Here is a 21703-nt window from a genome sequence, read left to right on the forward strand (position 1 = left end):
AAAAAATACATATACATGTACATTTTCAGAATACAATTATATTTTAGCTATACAGAAAAAGGCACACAGCTTTTGTACTTTATTTTAATAAATAACTCATTAACAGCACAGAGAGAGAACGTGGTATTGAAATAAAAGGCACTTTGAAAAGAATACTGTAAAAGCCTGTGGGCTGTACATCAGAGGCATTTGGGTGTAAAAGCATTTCAGAGGGGATTCATGTGACATCTGAACAAATAGTCGCGATTAATGCTTACAATTTCAGAAACATAACTAATAAAACTGACCAACACAAATGAGTTCACCAGTTCACCGGACGAGCGGACAGAAAACATATTTTTGGCGTACTAGACAAGAACACAGGAGGGGACCTGAGAGTGGCTAATTACTGCGGTTAGCAAATAAAAGAATACTTCATTCGTTAATTGCAACTTGTATCATAACTTTACAAAATCCTTTGATTGTTCAACGTCGCCACAATTTTATAATTTCACCAAGTGGTATACAATCCCTTTGTGATAGTATATCAACAATACGAATAACAATAGTTGATATTGATATTCATCTTGTGTATTTAGTCTTTCAAGACAGACAACAGAACTCGATAAGAGCGCAACAAACCTTCAAACATTGGATGTTTCTCATCTGCAGTTTAAAACTACATTTACAACAATTCGCTACTGCAGAATTTATTATGATTCAATGCAATTGTCTGATCTGTATATATATATATATATATATATATGAATATTGCCTGTTGTAGTCGTTTTCTATATATACACACACACACACACACACACACACACACACACACACACACACACACACATTGACATAATGTGCTGCTATGGCTGACAACTTACATATGAAACCAAGGTCTTGTCTTGAACACACAGAAACACACAGGAAGTCAGTGCACAGAGAAAGACAACAGACAGAGACTAACTGACAGGAGCTGAGGAGTTCTTGTACATATACTGTTTTGTATTGTCACTGTATTGTTAAAAAAAAGCTAAATCGTCTGCCCATACCAGTCCTGTGGCAGGAAAAACACACAACCATCATATCATCCACCTCTGCAGCGTTGCAGCTTTAAAGTATATACACATTGTTTACTGTACACATCAAATACAAACCAATGTAGATAAAGTGTTAGTAAAAATACAGATGCAGTGGCTGAATGGTACATTATAAATGATAAGGTGACAAGAAGAAGTGACACAAGTTCTGCTCAGAACACAAACAAACTGAATACTGCAGATTTAAAATACTCGATAAAAGAGTTCATTGAATACTATGACGCCATTTTCATTTTCCCTCATATTTGGGGTTGACCACAGTCGTGACAGCACTTTTGTAGATGGGATTTTCACCCTGGAAACAAAAATGAAAAGGATCAGTTCAGCATTGTACTCAAAATATAAGATAGCTTTATTAGTTCATGGCATTTTCATGGCATTTTCTGTAAAACTCACCAAACCACACAGGGAAAAACACAGGGTCATCATTAAACACACAAATATAACATTTTATGTTTACTAATAATTTGCCATCATTCATTTAGATCACACTCAGCACACAGTCATGCCTTTGTGTTAAAACATACACCAAATACTCACCTGTACAAATCTTGCCTAATGTCTTTAAATTATATCACTTATCAGAAAGGGTTTTTGTAATTGTAGCCTGAGGAAGTTTTATATCTTCAAACATTGAACATGTTTTGTGCACACTCATGCAGTTTTTTCCAACTATAAAGGCAACATTACTGTTCTTATTTTCTACTTAAGACACGTGTACAATAAAGAGAATGTTAAAAAAAAACAACCCTGAGACTGTGTGAAAGCAAGGAAGTGCAGACAGAAACAGTCCATGCAGGGAAATCAGGTGGAAAGGAAAAGAAATACAAACTCAAAGGGCAGCAGCTTTACGTCCATAGCTCGGGTTCTGGAACTGATTGATAGGACTCTTGTAAATGGGGTTCTCTTGCTACAGGCAGAGGATGAGGACAGAATATAGAGTTGAGCGGGGAAAAAGTACAACAGCACAGATAAAAAGAATAAAAGGAAAAATAAAGCACAAAGTTGGAATGGTAGAGGCAAGAAGATGTGAGTAACAGTGGAAAAGAGACGAGGATAAAATAAATAGAAAATAGTATGATCTATGGAACAGTGCAAGTCTCCCAATAGAAGATTTAAATCAATTTATCCTCATTAGTTTCATCACTTCTGGTATGCTCAACCTTACACAGGTGGTATGAATTTGACTACTTATTTGCTTTAAAATGTTTAATCTTGAAAAGAAGAAATTCTTTGTTTAGCTTTGTTCAGAAAGATATTTATTCAGGATCAAGTTATTGAAATGTGGATCTTTATGCCCTCTCCTGGACTTCATAATTATTATCTTTTCCAATTGGGAGCTCATGGACAGATTACATGACAAAAGAGCTCATGTTAAGGCCCACCCCACATTTTCTATCCTGACTGTGGATCTGTATAATGTCCTATAAACTGAATACTCGAGTTCTGCTGAAAGGTTCTCCACAGATAAAATACAATGTGTAAATATAAAACATATGAACCGAGAAACCCATATATGCAGGTTATATTATATATTTTGTTAGGCAGTAGTAAAATATTTGTCAAATATATCCAAAAATGCTCAACTCATTTCCACTGTTACAGAAACCAAAGTAGCTGCTGTTGCTCATGAAGAGGAATATGAAGAAAAATGAATATGAAATGGTAAGTAAGTAACCTGATTGGGACATTGCTCCTCATGAATGAGCTCGGTAATAACAATCAATTCAAACAGAAGCTGTGGTTTTAGGATCCCATGAATGTTTTGGTCTGTTCCATCTTTGTAATCCATTCATGGAGACCGTACACTGTTGCAGAAAGTTTGAAGTATAACTTGTTATATAATCTCTGCTCTGTGAAAAACTGTATATATAGATATACTCAACTTTTCTTATAAGAGATAAAAAATCATTGCTGCACTTAATTAAACAAGGGTCAACTCGCCCCAAACGTCTGAAATCCTAATGTAATCTATATTTATTTAAATTCACTAATAACAATATTTCCACCGAGGCTAAAGATGAAGAAGGGTTGGTTGCAGCAGTAAGTGAGGAGAGAAAGGAGTCCATGGAGGGTGAAATCCCTTACGGTTGCTTCGCCCTGTTATCTTGTCAGCCACCCCTGGTTCGTCTGATTTTTAAAAACAGCTTCTAATTTCTCAAAATTAAATGGAGCAGGAGCCGCAGACTGCCCTGCCCATGGTAATAAGAAAGAATCCAACATGCGCAGTGATCAGAAACATCTGCATCACCATGCCCACATACACCGAGGGTATGACGCAGTTCCACCACTAGGTGGAGGCACATTACAGCACACCAGGTCCTGCTGACATGAAGCTTTCTGTCATATTGATGTTGGCTGGAGGATGCTACAGTGGGGAGGAAGTATGGAGGGGAGGAGCTGTGGCCACTCCTCAGAAAAAATCCAGCTCTGAATAACATTCCCAAAAAAGTCCAGAGGGTTTCAGACATTTTCCCCTTTTATTCTGAGCGTCATTCAAAAGCAACAAATTCATTCTGTTCCCGCTGCTGACAGACGGCACAGAATGCCAGTGAGACGCTTCGTAATCATATCAACAAGTCTGTGAATCTCATCTGCTGCTAGGAACAACATCTGATCCTCACTAGTTAATTCCCTGACGCCGACTGGCTTTGCAGGTTCGGCCAAACAACACCTGCTTTCCGCATTTAAATGATTCAAACAAAGACCTCAGCCAAAAATCAAAAATATTTATCGGGCTCATCTTTCACCGAGCGGGTTATGGTTCCAGGCACTCACCGTATCCCATTTGGCGTTCATCTTCTCCTTCTCAAACTTGGCGAACTCTCTCCTGTCATGAATGATCATCAGCAGCTTCCAGATGAGCAGCAGGGCTAAGCCAATCAGGACGATGCCGGCGACCACACCCGCCACGATCGGGATGATGTCAGGACCGGCGGGGCAGTCTGGACAACACAGCAGTGTGTTTAGGCATTTTAAATCAACAGTGCAAAAATAACAATACCATTGGCAAAAACATAGCATCACACGGCTGTCCATGAATAAACAAATGATCTATTTTTACAACCCAAGCACCACAACCCCTGTAATTAGCTTCCTCTGTAACAGGAACCCTCCACACCCTGGTTCAGCCCCGGCTTTCTGCCTACCCAGAGAGTCGACCACATGGACCTCCTTATCGGTGTTGTTGTTGACAGCGTAGGTGTAGTAGAACCAGCAGTCGTTGGCGTCCCTCTCCTTGCAGTGCATCACGGGGTAGGACGCGTCATTGGGCTGGGGCAGCTTGTCTCTGTCCTTCACTTTAATCAGGTTGAAGTAGCTGCAGTCTCGCTCGCATGTCTCCTTCTTCTCACCTGTGCCGAACGCCCGGCACTGGATACACTCTCTGGAGGGAACAGACTTATTGCTCATTATGGGCACTGACTGATTTAATCTGCTGTCTCACTTGTGTCTAGTTGTGTGCAATCATTAGGATTTTTACGGTCTTGGTCTTTATAGATAAATTGTACACACCCACAATCCATACAACCACATATGCCTTAACAGAATGGTTGACACAGTACAGCAGGATCTCTGTGTCTCAACCAGTGCAACAAAAGCATGATATTCTTTGCTAATCTCCAGGCCAGGACACTTGTACTGTTAAGATGGAAATCCTCCAACTCTGAATGTATGGATTAGAGATTGTATGCATCAGATGAACTTTAGGAAAATCGACACCCCCCTTTCCTTCTTTATTTCTTTCTTTCTCTTGTGTTCATTGTGTCTTTAAAATCACATGTCATACGAATTGATAATAGTAAAGAGGCTATATATTCTAATAATAGAACAACTGTAAAATGTCATGTGTTTGTTGAAAGCATCAATAATGACCTTGAAGTGATACCATCGTATGGATGATGACACCATAAGAGATGAGGGGACATACTCCACAGTCCTAGTTCTGTAAAAATACATTCTAAAGTTCAGTCAAAGCTAATATGAGGCTCCAGCTGTCCAGAATTAGCCAAACCTGGCAGTCATGTGTAGCTTTTATTACTGGTATTGTGTCCTGGCAACAAACTGACTGTTCATATGACTGCAGGAAAATATCCCTCTGGGCCAGGAGGAATCAGTGTCCAGGGAAACAATTTTTTTAAATGAAAGACATAATTTTACCAATTGGGTAAATTCAGAATTCTGAAGCCTCATATCATTTAATATCTTCCCCTCCATTTTAGCTGCCCAATGAGAGGTATCACCCCCTGGCCAGTATAGAGAGGAGGATCACTTTTAGCCAGCCATAACTTTCCCATCATATATGCACATTGACACCTCATCCTTCCAGACTTACTTGTGTTCAGTACAGACTCCTGGGCAGGTAGGGCAGGTCTCACAAGTGGGACCCTGGAATTTGGGGTCAGTGCACTTACAGGTGCCGCATTCACACGTTCCCCTGCCGTTACAGATCTGCTTGTTGCTGGCCATGCATGTGCTGTTGTCCAGAGAGCAGTCACAGGCGCTGCTGGTCCACATGGGGTCACAGACACACACTCTGCACTCACAGCGACCATGCCCTAAGGGAAAAAATAAGCATGAAAGCTTTAATTCACTTAATTTACTTTAATTAACTTGATAAAACATCATCCTAGTTCCTTTAAACAGCCTTTACCGCTCTATGTAAAGCCTTCTCCGTTGTACTGACACACTCACCTCCACACAGTTTGTTTCCAGAGCGGTCACAGTTGAAGTTGTCGCACCCGCAGTACTGTCCGCTGTACCTCTCCTCAGGGTTGTCTCTCTTCTTGCACTCGCATGTGCCGCACACGCATTCTCCGTTGTTGCTGCAGATGTCCGTGCCGTTGTCTTTGCGGCAGGTCCGGTCCATGTCCTCCGTGGCAACGTCGTTACTGCTGCATTCGCACTTTCTGCCCACTCGCCCTTCATAACACCTGAGACAGAGGGACAGGTCGGCATTCTGAAGGGTTCATTTAACACGAAAACAGAAACCTAAAGGCTGAATATGAGGCTATTTTTCTGTTTGATGTGTTAAGTGCAAGTTGACAGACTTACTTGCAGGCTCCACACTCGTAGGTCCCGCTACCGTGGCAGAGTCCACTGTTATTAATGCCTTTCTTGTGGCATTCACATTCACAGATGAAGTGCAGGGTAATCTCCACTTCCTCTGTGAAGCCCAGGGGCTTGATCTTAATGGTCTCTTGTTCGCCTCCTTTCGGACAGCCCTTTGAAGTCACACTAATGCGGAACATGACCTGTCAACGCAGCAGTAAAGGAAAAAAGAAATGACCCAAAGATCAAAACAGTGAGTGTCAGTGGACACTTCAAGACAAAGTTTTACTTAAGATCAGTTGTCAGGGTTCTACATCATGTTATTGTGAGATGTGTGTGCAGACCCAGAGTAGATAAACTAAAATCAGTTAAATCTTACTCTCCAACATAGGAAGCTCTTGAAGTTTTCCAAGAGGACTGTTTAATTAGCTACTTGCATTTAGCATTCAGCTTATAGCAGAATTTCAAAGTGCTACATGATAACAGCTGCTAGTCCTGGATTGATAGAGGTGAGAAATAAATAATTACACTTTATCAATTTCTAACTGCAGGGAGCTTCCATGATCATATTGCTACTCGTTTACTGCTTATGTAATTATTACTTATTTTTTCATTCCAGTTTCATATTTTCTTTTAATCAAATTTTATATTATTTTAATTCATTTGAACATTACAACTTATTGCTCACTGGAATTCTATGAGGTTTGATAATGTACATGTACATTAGTGATACTGGGCTAAATTAATGAAGATGATGATGTCCCCACAGGTACATGTGTCTTTTATTGTTTAAAAGTGCATGACAATGAAAAAAGAGCCCACTTTAAAGCAGGCGATCAGAAGGTTTTTCAAATTGAAAATGTAAACCTTTTTAAGGCTGCTGCACAGTAACCTGGAACTAATTGCATGACAAATGTAAAAACCAAAATCAAGAAGTTAGGCAGAAAAACATGTGATTTATGATTTAACATAAGTTTATAAATGTTAAAGGTCAGTAAAAAAGTTAATCTCCAATAAATTGGACTTGAATCTCTAATTTCAATGCAATAATTTAATATGCACTATATGTAACAAAGCAAGGCCGCTTGACTTTGACTGAATAGTGGTCAAAGAGAACAAATAGAACTATAACAGTGAAGTACGTACAAGCTGTGCTTAACTATCTAAAGTCTGTCAATATTAGTTAACAGTAGCTTTCATAACTTTCCTGTTATAACAGACTTAGTAAGACTGTAGCAGCAAAAACTTTGAGCATATTGAATGTTGAGTGTGTTTTATCGTACTATAGACGACTGACAGGCTAATTATTAGCTACTCATCTGACTATTAAAAAAAAGAGTCATTTTCTCACGCTCACCTGATCTCCGATGGAGATATTGGAGCACTTGCGTCCACTTTCGCCCTCACTGACCACACCGTTCTTACAGTGGGATGTGTAGGCTATGGTCACTCCCTCTGGAAGTTTGCTGTTCTCCAGAATAACCTCTGACGAGAGAGACTGCCAAAACCAAAAGATAAACACAGGAATGTTGTAGCTTTGTTTTGACTGCCTGCATTAAACAAAGGATTGGCTGAGTGATAAATAAAACGTGTTTGGACAAAACTTCTGACTGCTCCAACTCAGTCAAAATACTCAACACTTTAATGTGATTCATATGGATAAATGATCATTTGAACAAAGTTTTCTAAAAGTCAACAATCTCAGTGTACTTACATTGTAAGCGTCTATAATAAGGTTGATTACATTGCTGGAGTTGGCAGACAGAGTGCCCACTGCAGACTTTGGTATCAGATTTTTCAGTTCCTGAGGAGAGAAGAGAAGTTTAGAGTAAAGCTCTGTTAATCTTGTTAATGTTCTTAATCTCAATTAGCAACAACAAAAGATCAAGAATACTATACTGTTCACGTTTTGATGTAAAACACAAATGCATCGTACTGGAATCCAAAAATAAACCTTTACTTACCATTTCATTCCATATTTAGATGGAATCAAACTAATTTAATCTGCCTACATGAGATTATTATACATTAGCTCTCGAGCATTGAAGCTACTGTGTGCACACATAATAAAAGAGCTTTGATCAGACTCAGAGGGAACTGGGTTGAACTGGCCTGAAAAACAACACTGAGGCACAAGGAAATAATCAGAGATTGAATGAGTTGCTGCAGTTTAACTCACAGCAGATGTAGTGCATCAACCCAGGTGGATATTTATACGCACTGGGCATCTTCCAAAAACAACTTGAAAAGAATGGGACAGCTTAGGAGTTTTGCATAACGAATACATTGTCAGAATGAGACTCAAAATGGGGACTAACTTGGTAAACGGGCTGGAACTCCTCTGTGACTGCAAAGATAGTCTGAATGTTGTTGTCGCTCAGCTTCTGCACCAGGTGAGCAATGGAGGGATAGTCCTGGAGAAAGATGGAGGAGAAAAGTCACATTTACAACGCAGAGTCAGAAATCTTAAAAAATCAGTCACAACAAAATTTCTCTACTCACATAGTAGTGGCTCATTGTGTAAACGCCGTTCTCCAAGTGACATTTTCCATCATTTGGCAGCACGATGCCGCCCAGTTTACCATCTCCAGCAAAGTGGAAGCCAGCGTCAGTGGAGAAGACCAGGAGACGAGTCACGTTCCTCCAGCCAATCAGCTTCTAATAAACCAGGAAGAAATGCATTATTAGTCAAAGTGTGTAATGCCTCTCTAATAACTAAGCAGGTATGTGAGCAGCTCAGAATGGGACACATGAACTTTTGATTATCGCTGCATCAAAACATCCCCTTGTTAACACGGAGGAGCCATAAACTACTTACTACTTTCACTCATCATCACATAAACACATTTATTGGTGCAGTGTGCCTCCGAGCAAGTGGCATAATTGTGGGAAAATTGCATTAAATAGTGAACCTGAGCGTAATTATTTCCACAGGATCACTGAATGGCAACAGAGCTGTTGTTTTGTTGTTGTTGTTGTTGTTGTTGTGGCTTACCCCACACACAGCCACTTGCATGATGGCATCGAAGCCCCCCTCAGGTGAGTCCAGGTTTCCAGAGATGTGTTGCTTGCCCACCAGGTTGTTGAACTTGGTGCCGTTGCTGGTCAGCTTCAGGACGTTCTTGTAGCTGAAGGGGCTGGTGCAGTTCTGATCGCCCGTGCATGGGTTCAGCAGCTTGGCCGGGGTGGTGCTGATGTACGGCATGACTGTTTTCTCCACAAAGGAACCAAAACCTTTTGAAGGACAAGATGGATACAGGATTTAGCACTGGCTGAAAGGCTTAAAGGTAGGGTTGGTAAGTTGATTATGAAACAGTTTTTATCTTATTTGTTGAAATTGTTTTCACGTCTCGATAGCAAACAAATAAAGTTGTCAGGGGAAAAAAATAACAATGTCTGCGGACCTGGCAGAACTGTAATAAACACGACTATATCATTAAATTTGGACAGACTGGAGTCTGTCACTAACCGACCTGCCTGCCTGTGTTTTCCACTGCCCATGACTTGAGTCATCAGCCTGAGAGACAGACAGCGCTGAAGCAGTCAGATAATCAGAAGTTTGTGAGCGAGTCCCAGAAAAGTCGGCTTCTAGCAGTTGTCAGTCGGTGCTCGTGTATTGGGGCCGTCTCTCTAATTAGAGAGCTGATGGCAGGGGATGGGATATGTCGGTTGCATTTTGCATTTTGTAGCCTGCTCTTGCTTTTAACTTTTCCAGGAGTACCAACTCTAGCTTTAATAAGATGCTTGGTTTGGGAGCTGCAGTGTAATCTGACACCGGATGAATTCATAGCAGGTCAACGAACTCTCAAATGTTTACTTCTTTGGTTTGTTTGTGCAGGTCACACCAAGGTCATTCAAACCTGGGTGGCACTAAATATCCACAATGGGACACCTGCAAATACAAGTCAGCCAATCCACTGTCTGAAGAGTTTGTGAAGGCTGAGATGACATCCCCCCAGACAATAGTGTCACAACTGCATCCCGACCCCACCCAATATGGATGATTCTTTTAATCAAGATCTATTTTGATGAAGATCCTCACCTATCCTGAAGTCAGAGGTGATCTTTGACATCTCCACCATCAGATTGGTTCCCAGGTTCTTGACGTTCTCCAGATCGTCCTTCATGGAGTAGGACAGGTCCATCAAATAGTACATATCGATGGGATAATCCTCTGCTCTTTTGAACTTCAAGTCAAACGACTGGGGCTCACCTACAGGAAGTTAACATAATTAAAACACTCTGGAGTGTCTTTGTGGTAAATATCTAATAAAAAACAAATGAGGGTAAAAGCAGCTAATGGAAAATGTGTCCTCACCGGATCGGAGGGTGAGGTTGAGTTTCTGGGGCTGAATCTGAGTGATGTCCTCCGGCTTCAACTTAACTTCTCCCTTTGTGCGATTTGTCACCGCTTTGTTCTTCAGGATCACCCGCTTGCCGTGCGGGTTCTCAATCATCGTCCTATTACAGCCCCTTTTCAACAGAGACTGCACCTCGTCACAGCGGGTCGACACAGTTTCTCCTTGTTTCAGGAAGTCCTGAGAGCGGCAGCACAGGGAGAATTAAAGGGGAAATCCATCAGTTTTATAAGAGAATATCAGTTTATCATGAAGAGTAATACTGTGTCTGCGAAAGCTGTAATAATGTCTTTTGTGGCTCTAAAGGAGCCTTTTTAACTCTGAGGTCTTGACTTACGCTTGGAACAAGAGTTCAACTCAAAGTACAACATTTCAATGAAAAGACTTACACTTACAAACTGGTGGCACTGGGCACAAGACATAATCATTTAGCAGATAGAGAGGCTCCAACACACAAAATTGACGACATGACGGCTCCCAAAAAGTGAAGCCAAAGTGTCTCCATCCTCCCCGTGTGGTTGGCTGCAGTATAAGTCATAAACTTCACCTCCTCCATATGAATCTATGAGACATGGACTGAACTAAAAAGTAAAAAGTTCCCGTCATGTAAATTTGAATTTGAAATGAGTTTCTGATGAGTTTTGGTTTTAATTACAGTAATTGTATTACTTTGGAAGCTATAAAACAAGGTAAAACGTCATGATTGACGTCAAGACTGACTCTTGATTGGTTGAGGACATGTGAACGTGACTAAATCTGCCTGAAACATCTATGACTGCCATTTTACTGTTTTACTGTTCCGTAGGCTAGTTCTGAAACAATTATCCAATTTATCAATTACTCCAATCTCGTAAAATGTATTGACAGCAATTTGACCTAATATTTACTTGATTCAGCCTATAAAATGTGAAAAGGTTTTGTGTTTATTTCCCCCCTCAGTTTTATAGTTAAGGAGGGAACAAACAAAAAATGTTGGGCTGTTAGTCAGACAAAATTACGCAATCTGAAGATGTCGGCTTTAGGAAATTGTAATGATGTTTCTTTATTTTCCTCTGATACTTCAAATATGAATAGCTTATTCTAAAAAAAAGGTAAATTAATAATTGTAAAAGCTACATAAAGCACGATTCCACACCACTGGCTCTCTATTGCTATAATCTTAATGGCGTCAGCAATACTGTAGCGAATACAGCTGACAGCTCTGATTCACGTACTGGGTCTTTACACCAGCCACATTTGGCTCCGGCCTGGATGCAGTCCCCGCAGTGTTTGGCATTGGCATTGATGCACTCGTTCCCCTCTGGATGGAAAACAAAGGGAGAGAAGGCAGAGTCAGAGCGAGCAGTCGTACATCACAGTCCCTGCAAAGTAAGCAGCCTGTTAAACCCCGTAGTGTTTACGCATCAGATCATGTGGAACACTGTGTGGCTCAACGGTAATAGGAGACTGAGACAGAATATTCAGTCTTTTCCATTATCCTCTATGCTCCGTGATGCTGGGGTGCAGCTCTACTGCTCAGGGACATCATTACGCTAAAGTAGCTGCTCTCACTCTCCAGGGAGGGAGCCGACATTATGAGTAATATGCGAAAAGACATCATTTGACAGAATAATGATGGAACAGCAATACGCAGGGTAATACTGTTTCACAAAATGAGGTCTGACAGAGGGATCTTACCTTTCTGAGCATTACTGTAACAAATGACTCCGAACAATGTGGATATCAAGAGCAGCTTCAGGTCCATCTGCAAACACACACAAAGAAGAGATCGTTTTAACGTGCTGTGGTATGAAAACAAAAAGAGCAGCTGTCTATGTGTCCGTGTCTCTAACAATAACCGTCAGCAGAGTGCTTGGTGGCCTGAAAACCTGAAATCCAAATTTCCTGGACAACAGGGTCCTCAGGAGCAAGAGAGAGGAAAGATTGTATCGGAAAATGGCTTGGTTATAATTGGAGGTCATAAATAATCCAGCAACGGGGGCTTGGCTATTCTCAGTAGGCTAATTCAATTCAGACCACTTTCACACACAAACATGTACACTCAGACACTCAGACACACACACACGCACACGCACGCACACGCACACGCACACACACACACACAGTCACATCAACTTGCCCCTAGCTTAGGCCGCAGGCTCCTTTTTCCCACAACCCCTTTTATTGTAAATAGCACTGACTCCCTTGAGTCCAGCCCCCTCTTATGTCCTGTATATTGATCCCAGGCCCTCTGCTCAGCCATATCGATGCATCTTGTCCTGCTGCTAATGCAGCACTCATGACTTACTAATGATGAGGGGACTGAAGGACATTACTCTGAACTAAACGGCTGAATTGGGAACAGTGTAGAGCCAATGCTGACAGCTCTGAGACTGTACTTTTACAGAGTAGTGTATATATATATATATATATAATGTTCATTATGATCATCAATCTTAATCTAACATTTGCTGTTTACCACCAAACCAAAAATACTATTTGAAGATGGATGTATTTGATCATAAACCAAACAAAAGGACAAAATAATTTTTACCTGATGATGGCATGAGAGCAAAAATTAGGGGATGATTAATTAATTTCTTGAAACTAATCCTGTGAGTGAATATGTGTAATCTGAAGGCTTGGGATGGCTGTAGGCATTTATCTGCATTCATATACAGATACATGTTAATAGAGATTAGACAAAATGTCATCTAAAACCTAAAACACCTACAAAAGGTATTGCTGGGTTTTGTGTGGATAAACATTTGACTCGTGTGATAAAAGAAACTAGTCAGACAGTGAACAGACCAACCACCCATCTTGTTCAAGTGATTCACTCAAAACAACAGAACAAGTTTGGTGATCAACCTCTGGGAACCCTGAATGAACCAAATCATGTGCTGAACGATTGAGTGGATTTCCAAATATTTTGCAAGAGAAACAAAAACTTTGACCTGCAGGTGCTGCTAGATAAAACCCACAACCTCAACCTCATGGTGGGGCGACGTTGAGAGATCATCAAAGTCAAGCAGGTACACTATCTGGAGTTACTGAATTTCAGCAGTGGGTTGAGATCTATTTTATTTCATTGAATAGTTCCAGAGATAGTTGAGTTGACCAAAGGCCGACCAACCGAGCAAACTGCCAGCATGGCTAAAACATGCCTGGGAAGAGGATGAGGTTACAGCTTTATCCGCGATAAATAATCATAGCCAAAGAGCTAAGTTTATATTTACACTATGTCCTACAAGTGTAAATTACCCCTGCTGCCTTCATTTAGTGAGCACTGGGGTGCTTGTGGGATTCTCACCACCTCTTACTGACAGTTCTAATGAGTTGCAGCTCTGATGGCTAATACACAGTAGTTAATCTGTTAATAATATAATGTTCTACAGTATAAAGCTTCACTGTCCATCAAGGGCTCATCTAATTATCATGTGGAATGTAGAGCCAATAACCCACCTGACCATAAGCCACAAAGTGGATCTCCACAGTAGCCTATGTCAACAACACTGGATCTAAAAGCTTCAGGTTCGAATTAGAAGCAGACAGTGATAAAGTGACAAAACGTTTTCCTTCTGTTCTTACTTTTTTAGGCCGGCGGCTGTGGCTACTCATAGAGGTCACATTAAAAGACTGCGTTCCCTTACACTGGGGTAAAGGACGCTCTGACGTTCAGTGTGCATGGTGTTGAGTGAGGCATTCCTGAGTGTGTGTGTGTGTGTGTGTGTGTGTGTGTGTGTGTGTGTGTGTGTGTGTGGCAGTGTCTGTTTATATAGACACAGAGGGGTAGACGGCCTGTCTGCAGCCCCCCCCCCCAGATTAGATCAGCTGGCTTGAATCTCCACTGCTTTACATGGATGCTGTGTGTCAGTGTGTGTTCGGCGTACGTTCAAGTGAGACGGATACCTCATCTAACCTTGATCTGCCTCATCACCGCTGCCTCACTGAAGCCATCGGACTTTAACAATAAATCTGTCACAAAATGTTTATATGATGACCTAAAATGAAAGGCAGATATTTTGAGTTTGATGTATGTGAAGCAGGTGTAAATATTATGAGAGAATATGATAAAGTACAGTCGATGTACGCGAGTGATTTAAGTGAGCACAGAGCCTGACATGAAGGAATTCAGGTTCACATTCCTCTTTCAAGAAAAACCACAGAGATATTTTCCTTTTCTCTCTTGCTGAGGTTTTCGACTTCAGCTCTATTTTGCAGTTCCAAAGAATCATTCAAATGCAAACTACGTCTATAAAAGTCCAGCGAGGTGTCGGGTTAGAAAAACAACCATGTTGCCTTTTCACCGTGGAGCTTAGCAGCTGCAAAGAGGAATGAGAGGAAAAAAAAAAACGACGGTAAGTTATGGAGCTGAGGACAGAGAGCAGGCTGAGATAGGTCAGGACCAGGATGTTAAATTGCCTCCAAGAGCACCTTTAAATCTCAGACTAAGAAAGTCGTAAATACAATATGGAATGGTTGACATAGACAATATATCACGTGCACTTTTTCTTCTCTAGCAGTTCAGTAGAAGGCAGAAGATAGAAAACAGCTGATGAAGGCAATGTGGGTTTGGCCTAAATTTCCTTTCTCAAACTATTATTGTGTATTTCTTGCTTCGATTTGTCTATTATGTATTTTCGACACAGGCTGTAACTTGAGTCAGCTCCTCACCTCATACAAATGTGCAGGAGTCGTGTTTAGTGTTTACACAATCTCACCAGAAGCTTTATTCACTTAGAGATTTACCTATTTTCATTATCGACTAATCTAGTGATTATCGTCTTCTATTTATGTAAAAATATTCAGTCACTTAAGTATATAATTATGCATATCTCCCTTTTCCTCTTCAACCTGTACACCTCTGACTTTCAATACAACTTTGCGTCCTCTCATCTGCACATGTTTTCTGATGGATGCAATTATGGGATGTGTCAGTGCAGGAGGCAGAGACTTGGTGGAACGCTTTGTGGCGTGGGAATAACATCCGCTCTTGAATGAGGGCACAACCATGGAGACAGTTGTGAACTTCAGCAGAACCATGTTAAATTCCATTTCCATTCTTGGAGAGGAGGTGGTGGAGGTGGAGGTAGTACAGATACCTTGGAGTCCATCTTGCAAACACAGAGGGCTCTACTTTAATGTCATAAGTACATGTTAGTTTAACAGTGGGGAAAAAAAGGTCGCTTCAGCAGGAGCATTGTTCAAATTTGTCATACTCGGTTTCCTAATCTAATACGGAAGTGTTTAGGGCGTAAAATGCATTGTATTCCATGTTTCAAAACAAAAATATGTCATCAGTTTAAAAGGAAGCTATTGATCCTCACATATAGTGAGAACAAAAATAGGTGTGACTTAGTAAATTACTTAACAGGTCTACCTTGATGAATTTTGGGAGGAAAAAACTATTCAGCCACATCTTTGCTATAATGTGCTTATGATTAGAGAGAAAATGTCTAATCATGCTCCTAATGATGCTTTCTATCAGATTTTATCGGCCTTATGTTGTAGGTTGAGGTTTTATGGACACTTTTAGGGAGTGAATTTAGACGATGCAGATGTAAGATGTTTCCAGGCAGATAAACATCATTTGACAACATGTTTTTTATTGTCTGATAATGATGTGGATGGTTATCTAGCTCCTTAAAAGGCCATTCATCCTGGTTTTCAAAGGCTTTGGGATTTGTCGGGTAAATCTGTAAATGTATCCGTCATGACCACAACATAAGATTTGAATTATGGTGCTATAATCCACTACAGTTTAATGTACTGCTAAAAAGTGAAATAAAACGGTCCACAAAGACTTTAAACAAAAAGATAATATATTAAATACACTGAGCAGTGGCTTTGACCATGTTTTAAGTTTTTCCATTGCAGCTTAGCTGGGAAGACGAGATCTTGCAACACTCCCTGACACCAGCCTTAAACTTCACTCCCCCATAAGAAAGTCTCTACAAACCATGGTTCTCAGAAATCAAACCCACATACCATTGTGAACAAGCAAGATAAAGCCAAGCAAACACTATCTTGTATGACTGTGTGACGTCTGGAATGAATCTAAGTGCACCACAAGGTGAACTTTTATATACAACCTTTTGATAAAGGCGGTTTACTGTGAACAGCAGGACAGAGCTGTGCTGCTCATTCTCTTACAGGAAAGTAGTTTATTCAGCTCCCATGCTATTTATATGTCTCTGGGCCAGACACCAGCATGCATGCATGTCCACTTGTCACACACACACACACCTGAGGTGTGACTGATAGCAGCCCAGTGTTTTATGGGCTTTGCAACGCTCTATCAGTTGGCAGGAGAAAGCGATGCAGGGCAGACACTGCGGTGCGTGACTAAAACGGGCCAAGCTTCTCAGGCATTCCTGAGGGGCTTGAACGCTGCCTGACCAGGATAGTAACGTGCAACACTGTTACAGCACTTTGGGGAAATGTGAGTCATGACGCCCATGATACAAGGATGCTGTATTTATAACACCCTGATTGATTCCCAAATCCTTCTTCCTCCAGCTTGTTGCTATTTAGTCAGCACCAGTTTGGAATCATTTGTTTGACCTGTGGTAATGCTGGTTGCAGCTTTATCTCTGAAACTGTTAAAGTGACCTGCAGTCATTGAACCGCGGACCCGCTGCTGGACTCAGTCCACAGAAGCCCGAAGCTGCACAAGCGATGCTGCACAAAGAGCTGTTCACCTGATAATTCAAAGGTTGGTGGAGAATCAGTTGTTGTTGCCATTTTCATGAACGCACTGTGGTCGTGATCAACAACATCCCTTAGATGAGTCCCAGTTGAAGCTGCTACAGAGCGCTGGTCGCCTGTTTATCAAAGGTTTATAATATTGAACGTATTGTCTGTCAAATCTCACCAAATTTGACACTGTACTCGGGCCATTAACAATACACGCTTCTCAAGATATGTGTTCAACATACAGACAGTAAGAGATTTCTGGAATAAGATCGATTTAAACAGAGCTAGTCAATCAAATACAAAATGCAAAGATGCCAAGATTCAGATGTTTATGAATTTGCTGTTTTCAAATGATTAATTTAAACAATTTATCAATTAATTAAGTCAGTGAAAAAGGACAACAGCAACAGAACAAACCAAGAACTCAGATCAGTCTGCCCCTGTTGTCGATCTGAACGTTACATTTACGACAAACTGGCCAACTGCATTTGCAAGTGCTTGGGATTGACTTACTTACTTCCAAGCACAGCCATGAAGAATGACCAGCAGAGTCAGGAGAAAGGCAGCGAGGGCAACAGCTCAACACAGCAGAGCGTACACTGCAGCAGTGGAGAACTGGTGCTACATCTGAGTCACAGTGCTCTTTGTGGAAGGAAAGCCTGGGCTTCCTTCCCTCAGAATGGCTGTTTTCTTCAGCCGCGAAAACGAAGGAATGGAAAAGAAGGGAAAACAGGAAAGGGCGGTGCAGAACTCCGAGGGAAAGGAGTTGCCTCGTGTCCAAAGGAAAGGATCTTACAGACTCTCCTTGCTTCTGCTGAGTTAGCCCTCTTACTCTGTCCTAATTCTCCCCCTCCATTTGAACAGTATTTATCTGGTTGTTGAAGATTTTGTAATTTCAGCAGAATATGTATGTGTTCATTTTGAAAAAGAACAGTGTCAGTATGGCTAAAGTATCTAAGACTTCAAAAATTTGGGTCTTGAGTTCAATAAATATTTCATTAAAAATTCCAAGATGTCATTCTCCGTGGCATATCTCTGGCATCCTATACTCCCAATCCTCCCTCTCTCTTTCACCAATTTCCTTTCTCTTTCTCCCCCAAACCATCCACACAACTGCTCAGTTAACTCCCTCCACAGCGAGCTGAGCTAAACCAGCGGCCCCTTGACTTCACATACCCTTCAAACCGCGCAGAGCCGTGAACATGTCTGGGCTCTGAGACGTACGAGCCGCCCCACAGAACAGAAGCGGAATACCAAACAGTGTCCGTCTGTGTCTCGTTCCACTGCCACCCCCCACCACCACCACCACCCAGAGGACCCTCTCACAAGAGACAAAAGCAATGAATCAGGCTGCCCTCTGAGACCATGACAGACGGTCTGATCTTTAAAGTGTTCCCACTCACCGTCCCCTCCTTCCCAAAAGAGCCACTAAAAGATAAATAATCTTAATGAGAAACATGGCGATGTCTTTCAATACAGGCAGAGAATCCAAAGTGGTTTCCAATGTGATCTTTATACAGAGGAAAAAACATAAAACTACTTCTAAATGAGAGGGATGAAAGCCCGAAATGAGGAGAAATTTCATCACAGTTTCCACATTGAGCATTCCAGTAGTCAAACTACTCCTCAATAGAAGATACTTTGTCCGATAGAAAAAAAGGAGAGTGGAAGTAACTTTGAATGTGTGGAAATTTGTGATCGAGCAAAAGCAGAGCCAATTACTTTCCACCACGTCTGATTCAGCCTGCGTTTCTTTATTATTTGCCTCAAAGAAATAAAATGAGAAGAGGTTCAGTGGGCAGAAGAATGTTAAAAAAGACCCTGCACACCTTAAGCACATTCTATGGACTCAAGTAATATTCCCAGGGTAGCCTTAACTGGTATTTACATTCCCTTCCAGCTGCAACTGGCTTTGCTGCAAACACATGCCAACATTGGCAATTACAGGATAACAGCAAAGTGGATTTTAATAAGTCAATTTAATAAATTGAATAAGTGAATTTAAATGACTATCAGTACGTTGTTCTCACTACAGCTTTTCAACTTGCTGAACACTTGCTTGCAAAATGATGATTTGAGTCATAGTGAGCTTTAACTGCTGTTTACTGTGGCTCTTTACACCATCTTCCACAAACAAAGTGAAATCTGTACCTGGAGCCGCACCTTAATTCAATGGGTTCTTCCTTGGGTCGTGCCCCACCCCTCCACAACATCTCATGGAATAAACAAGCAAACAATCAAATGAACAAACCCAAATGAAAACATCTCCTTGGTACATGTGCAGCATGTGTTTTTCCAATGCAAATAAATGTAAATAAATACCATTTTAATTACAGAAAATCAAATGCTCTTTATGTATATAATATGTTTTTAATATTAGATTAAAAGTTCAACATTTAATCTAATTTAAATTATTGAATTATGATATTGCCACTGTGGTGTTTACAAGGAGGATGAAAATACATACAGAAAGGCATATGGGCGGATTCCACACCTTCCTCAAAAAGATGAAATGATGATTAAAACTTGTTAGGTGTAAAAAGAGGAAGTTTATCAACAGAACCTGTCACAAAGGGAACACATCCCCTCACTTGTAGAAACACAGAGCAAATGTACAAAAGTCTGTTTCAGTTGTACTGTAAAGATAAAAAGTCCATCCCATCAAGCTAGTTATCTCAGTCGCTAACGGACCAAGAATGGTACTTAGAGCACATACCTCCACCCCACAGTCCCCTTATGAACCAGATTTCAATTCAAAAGACTTGTTTTATTTGGCTTACACCATATTGCACACAGAGGTCATGCCTGAAAACGGCTTATGTTAGGTGATAGTCACAGATCTTTGTTAATCAGGTATTTGAGAGCAGTTCCAGAGATGGTTGAGTAAATCCGAAGTAAGAGCCTCTTCTGCACTCTGTAATGGTTTATTGGAATAATAGGGGTAAGTAGCTACGGCCTAACATCCAGTTTTAGCAACGATTCAACAGAGGTTTTGCTGCTGGTCTTGAAAATGTGCTCTGCTATTCACACAAAACACTTAGCCCCATATGTTGGCCTGACGCCTGCCAACATTCCCCTTGTGTGACAGGGGCTAAAGATATACCGTACTTCTGAGGCAGATACTGCTTGGAAGGACTGTCCAACTTTTCCAGTCAGTAAATCAATAACACTTGGGCAGATCTGGGTTGTATTCTGTAAACCAAAACACATTCATATTGAATTGGGTTCATATCTCATCACATCTTGTCCTGAGGAAACAGTCAGGGCAAAACCACAACCTTTGGGGGAAGGCCAAGTCCATGTCCTTATTCACGGCTCCATCTCTGTGTTGAAAATAGCTGTGCAGTTATTTCTGACTTGTCTTCCCCCACCTGGCCTCTGCAATCACTCCAAAAGGTGGACTATCAACCCCATGGAGACACACAACTAACCTCGTTGGAGACAATTCACATCTCATACAACCAACTTACTGTGAATCATATAAATAAAGTCATTTTCCTGTGTTCCAAAGTTCTGCTGCTGTTATACAGTTGCATTTATTAGGTCAGAAAAAGTGACCTGACAGAAACATGGTTTGCTCAAGCATCTGTAAAATAAGACATTTTCAGGGCGCCATCTGTTTTACCATTTATGGAGATCCTCGAAAAGCAGATCTAGAGAGGGGCAGAGTATCTGATTCTCACCACCAACCACCAGGCGAAAATGAAGGCTACATTTGAAGGTCTTATGGGGTTTGCCTGGCTGTGACAGTGTGAGCCCAGGGCTCAGCCGTGTGGAGCTGGGATCTGCTGTACACTAAGCCTCCCCAAACGCCCTGTGTTTGCTGAGTTGGCCCTTCCTTTGCTGGAACACAGGAAGCCCAACCGGATCACGCAGGAAGCCTGCATCACGGTGGTTGGAAACGAGCCACATCTCCCTCTTGAAGCCGCGCAGATAACATAGTTGGCACTCAACCGAGTACGGAAGGAAATGCAGGGAGAGAGGAGAGACAGAGAGAGAGGGGGCCAGACTGCCTCATTACAGATTTGAAATGTTGCTAGCTGCCAAACAGCAGCACGCTGTCTTTGAGCGTGTGTGATTTCTAAACCAGGCCATCACAGTAATCTAAACTTGGTCAAAAACCAAACAAGCCAGCAGCCTGAGTACCTCACTGCTAATCAACAAACAACCGCCGTGGATATTAATTCTCTGGGACAATCTACAAACATCAGAGCAGCATCTGTGTTGCAGAGGCAGCGAGAGGAATAAATCAGATACATGACAGCAGGCTGAAGTCTCCCACAAATATTTACAGCAGTGAAGGGATGAGTGAATAGTGTGTTAGGATGGAGAGAAAAATGCAAATGATTTCTCCAGATCTGACAAGACACGGTGAAAGTTTGTTTAAACAAACGTAAACAGCTACAACAACAGCTCTAAAACCTAGTTTATACTCCTACAGATCACGTCCTTGTGCGGAGAACTGATGTCATGTCCACTGCTGTTGCACGCCGTCATTTTGGCTGGTCGCACACCTCCCGACAGTTTTTAACATGGTGC

The 21703-nt window shown here is 41.3% G+C and overlaps 1 protein-coding gene across 2 annotated transcripts in view; it reads right to left on the minus strand.

Annotated features, from left to right (window-relative positions):
* Positions 1-68: 68 nt before the first annotated feature.
* itgb1a (integrin, beta 1a) overlaps positions 69-21703 on the minus strand; it is a 28365-nt gene continuing 6730 nt past the window's right edge. Inside the window, exons 2-17 of one of the 2 annotated variants that reach the window (XM_035142988.2) lie at positions 12164-12230; positions 11701-11786; positions 10447-10666; positions 10171-10341; positions 9124-9362; positions 8631-8786; positions 8447-8542; positions 7843-7932; positions 7486-7626; positions 6132-6331; positions 5772-6010; positions 5413-5635; positions 4229-4464; positions 3858-4024; positions 1912-1989; positions 69-1374 (exon numbers count right to left, since the gene is read on the minus strand). In XM_035142988.2, the coding sequence (XP_034998879.1) occupies positions 1912-1989; positions 3858-4024; positions 4229-4464; positions 5413-5635; positions 5772-6010; positions 6132-6331; positions 7486-7626; positions 7843-7932; positions 8447-8542; positions 8631-8786; positions 9124-9362; positions 10171-10341; positions 10447-10666; positions 11701-11786; positions 12164-12230 (2409 nt within the window). In that variant the 3' untranslated portion in view covers positions 69-1374. The remainder of the gene's footprint in view (positions 1375-1911; positions 1990-3857; positions 4025-4228; positions 4465-5412; positions 5636-5771; positions 6011-6131; positions 6332-7485; positions 7627-7842; positions 7933-8446; positions 8543-8630; positions 8787-9123; positions 9363-10170; positions 10342-10446; positions 10667-11700; positions 11787-12163; positions 12231-21703) is intronic. The other variant, XM_035142989.2, reaches the window with a different exon arrangement.

Source organism: Hippoglossus stenolepis, chromosome 19, assembly GCF_022539355.2.
Source record: "Hippoglossus stenolepis isolate QCI-W04-F060 chromosome 19, HSTE1.2, whole genome shotgun sequence".
NCBI classification, from domain to species: Eukaryota; Metazoa; Chordata; class Actinopteri; order Pleuronectiformes; family Pleuronectidae; genus Hippoglossus; species Hippoglossus stenolepis.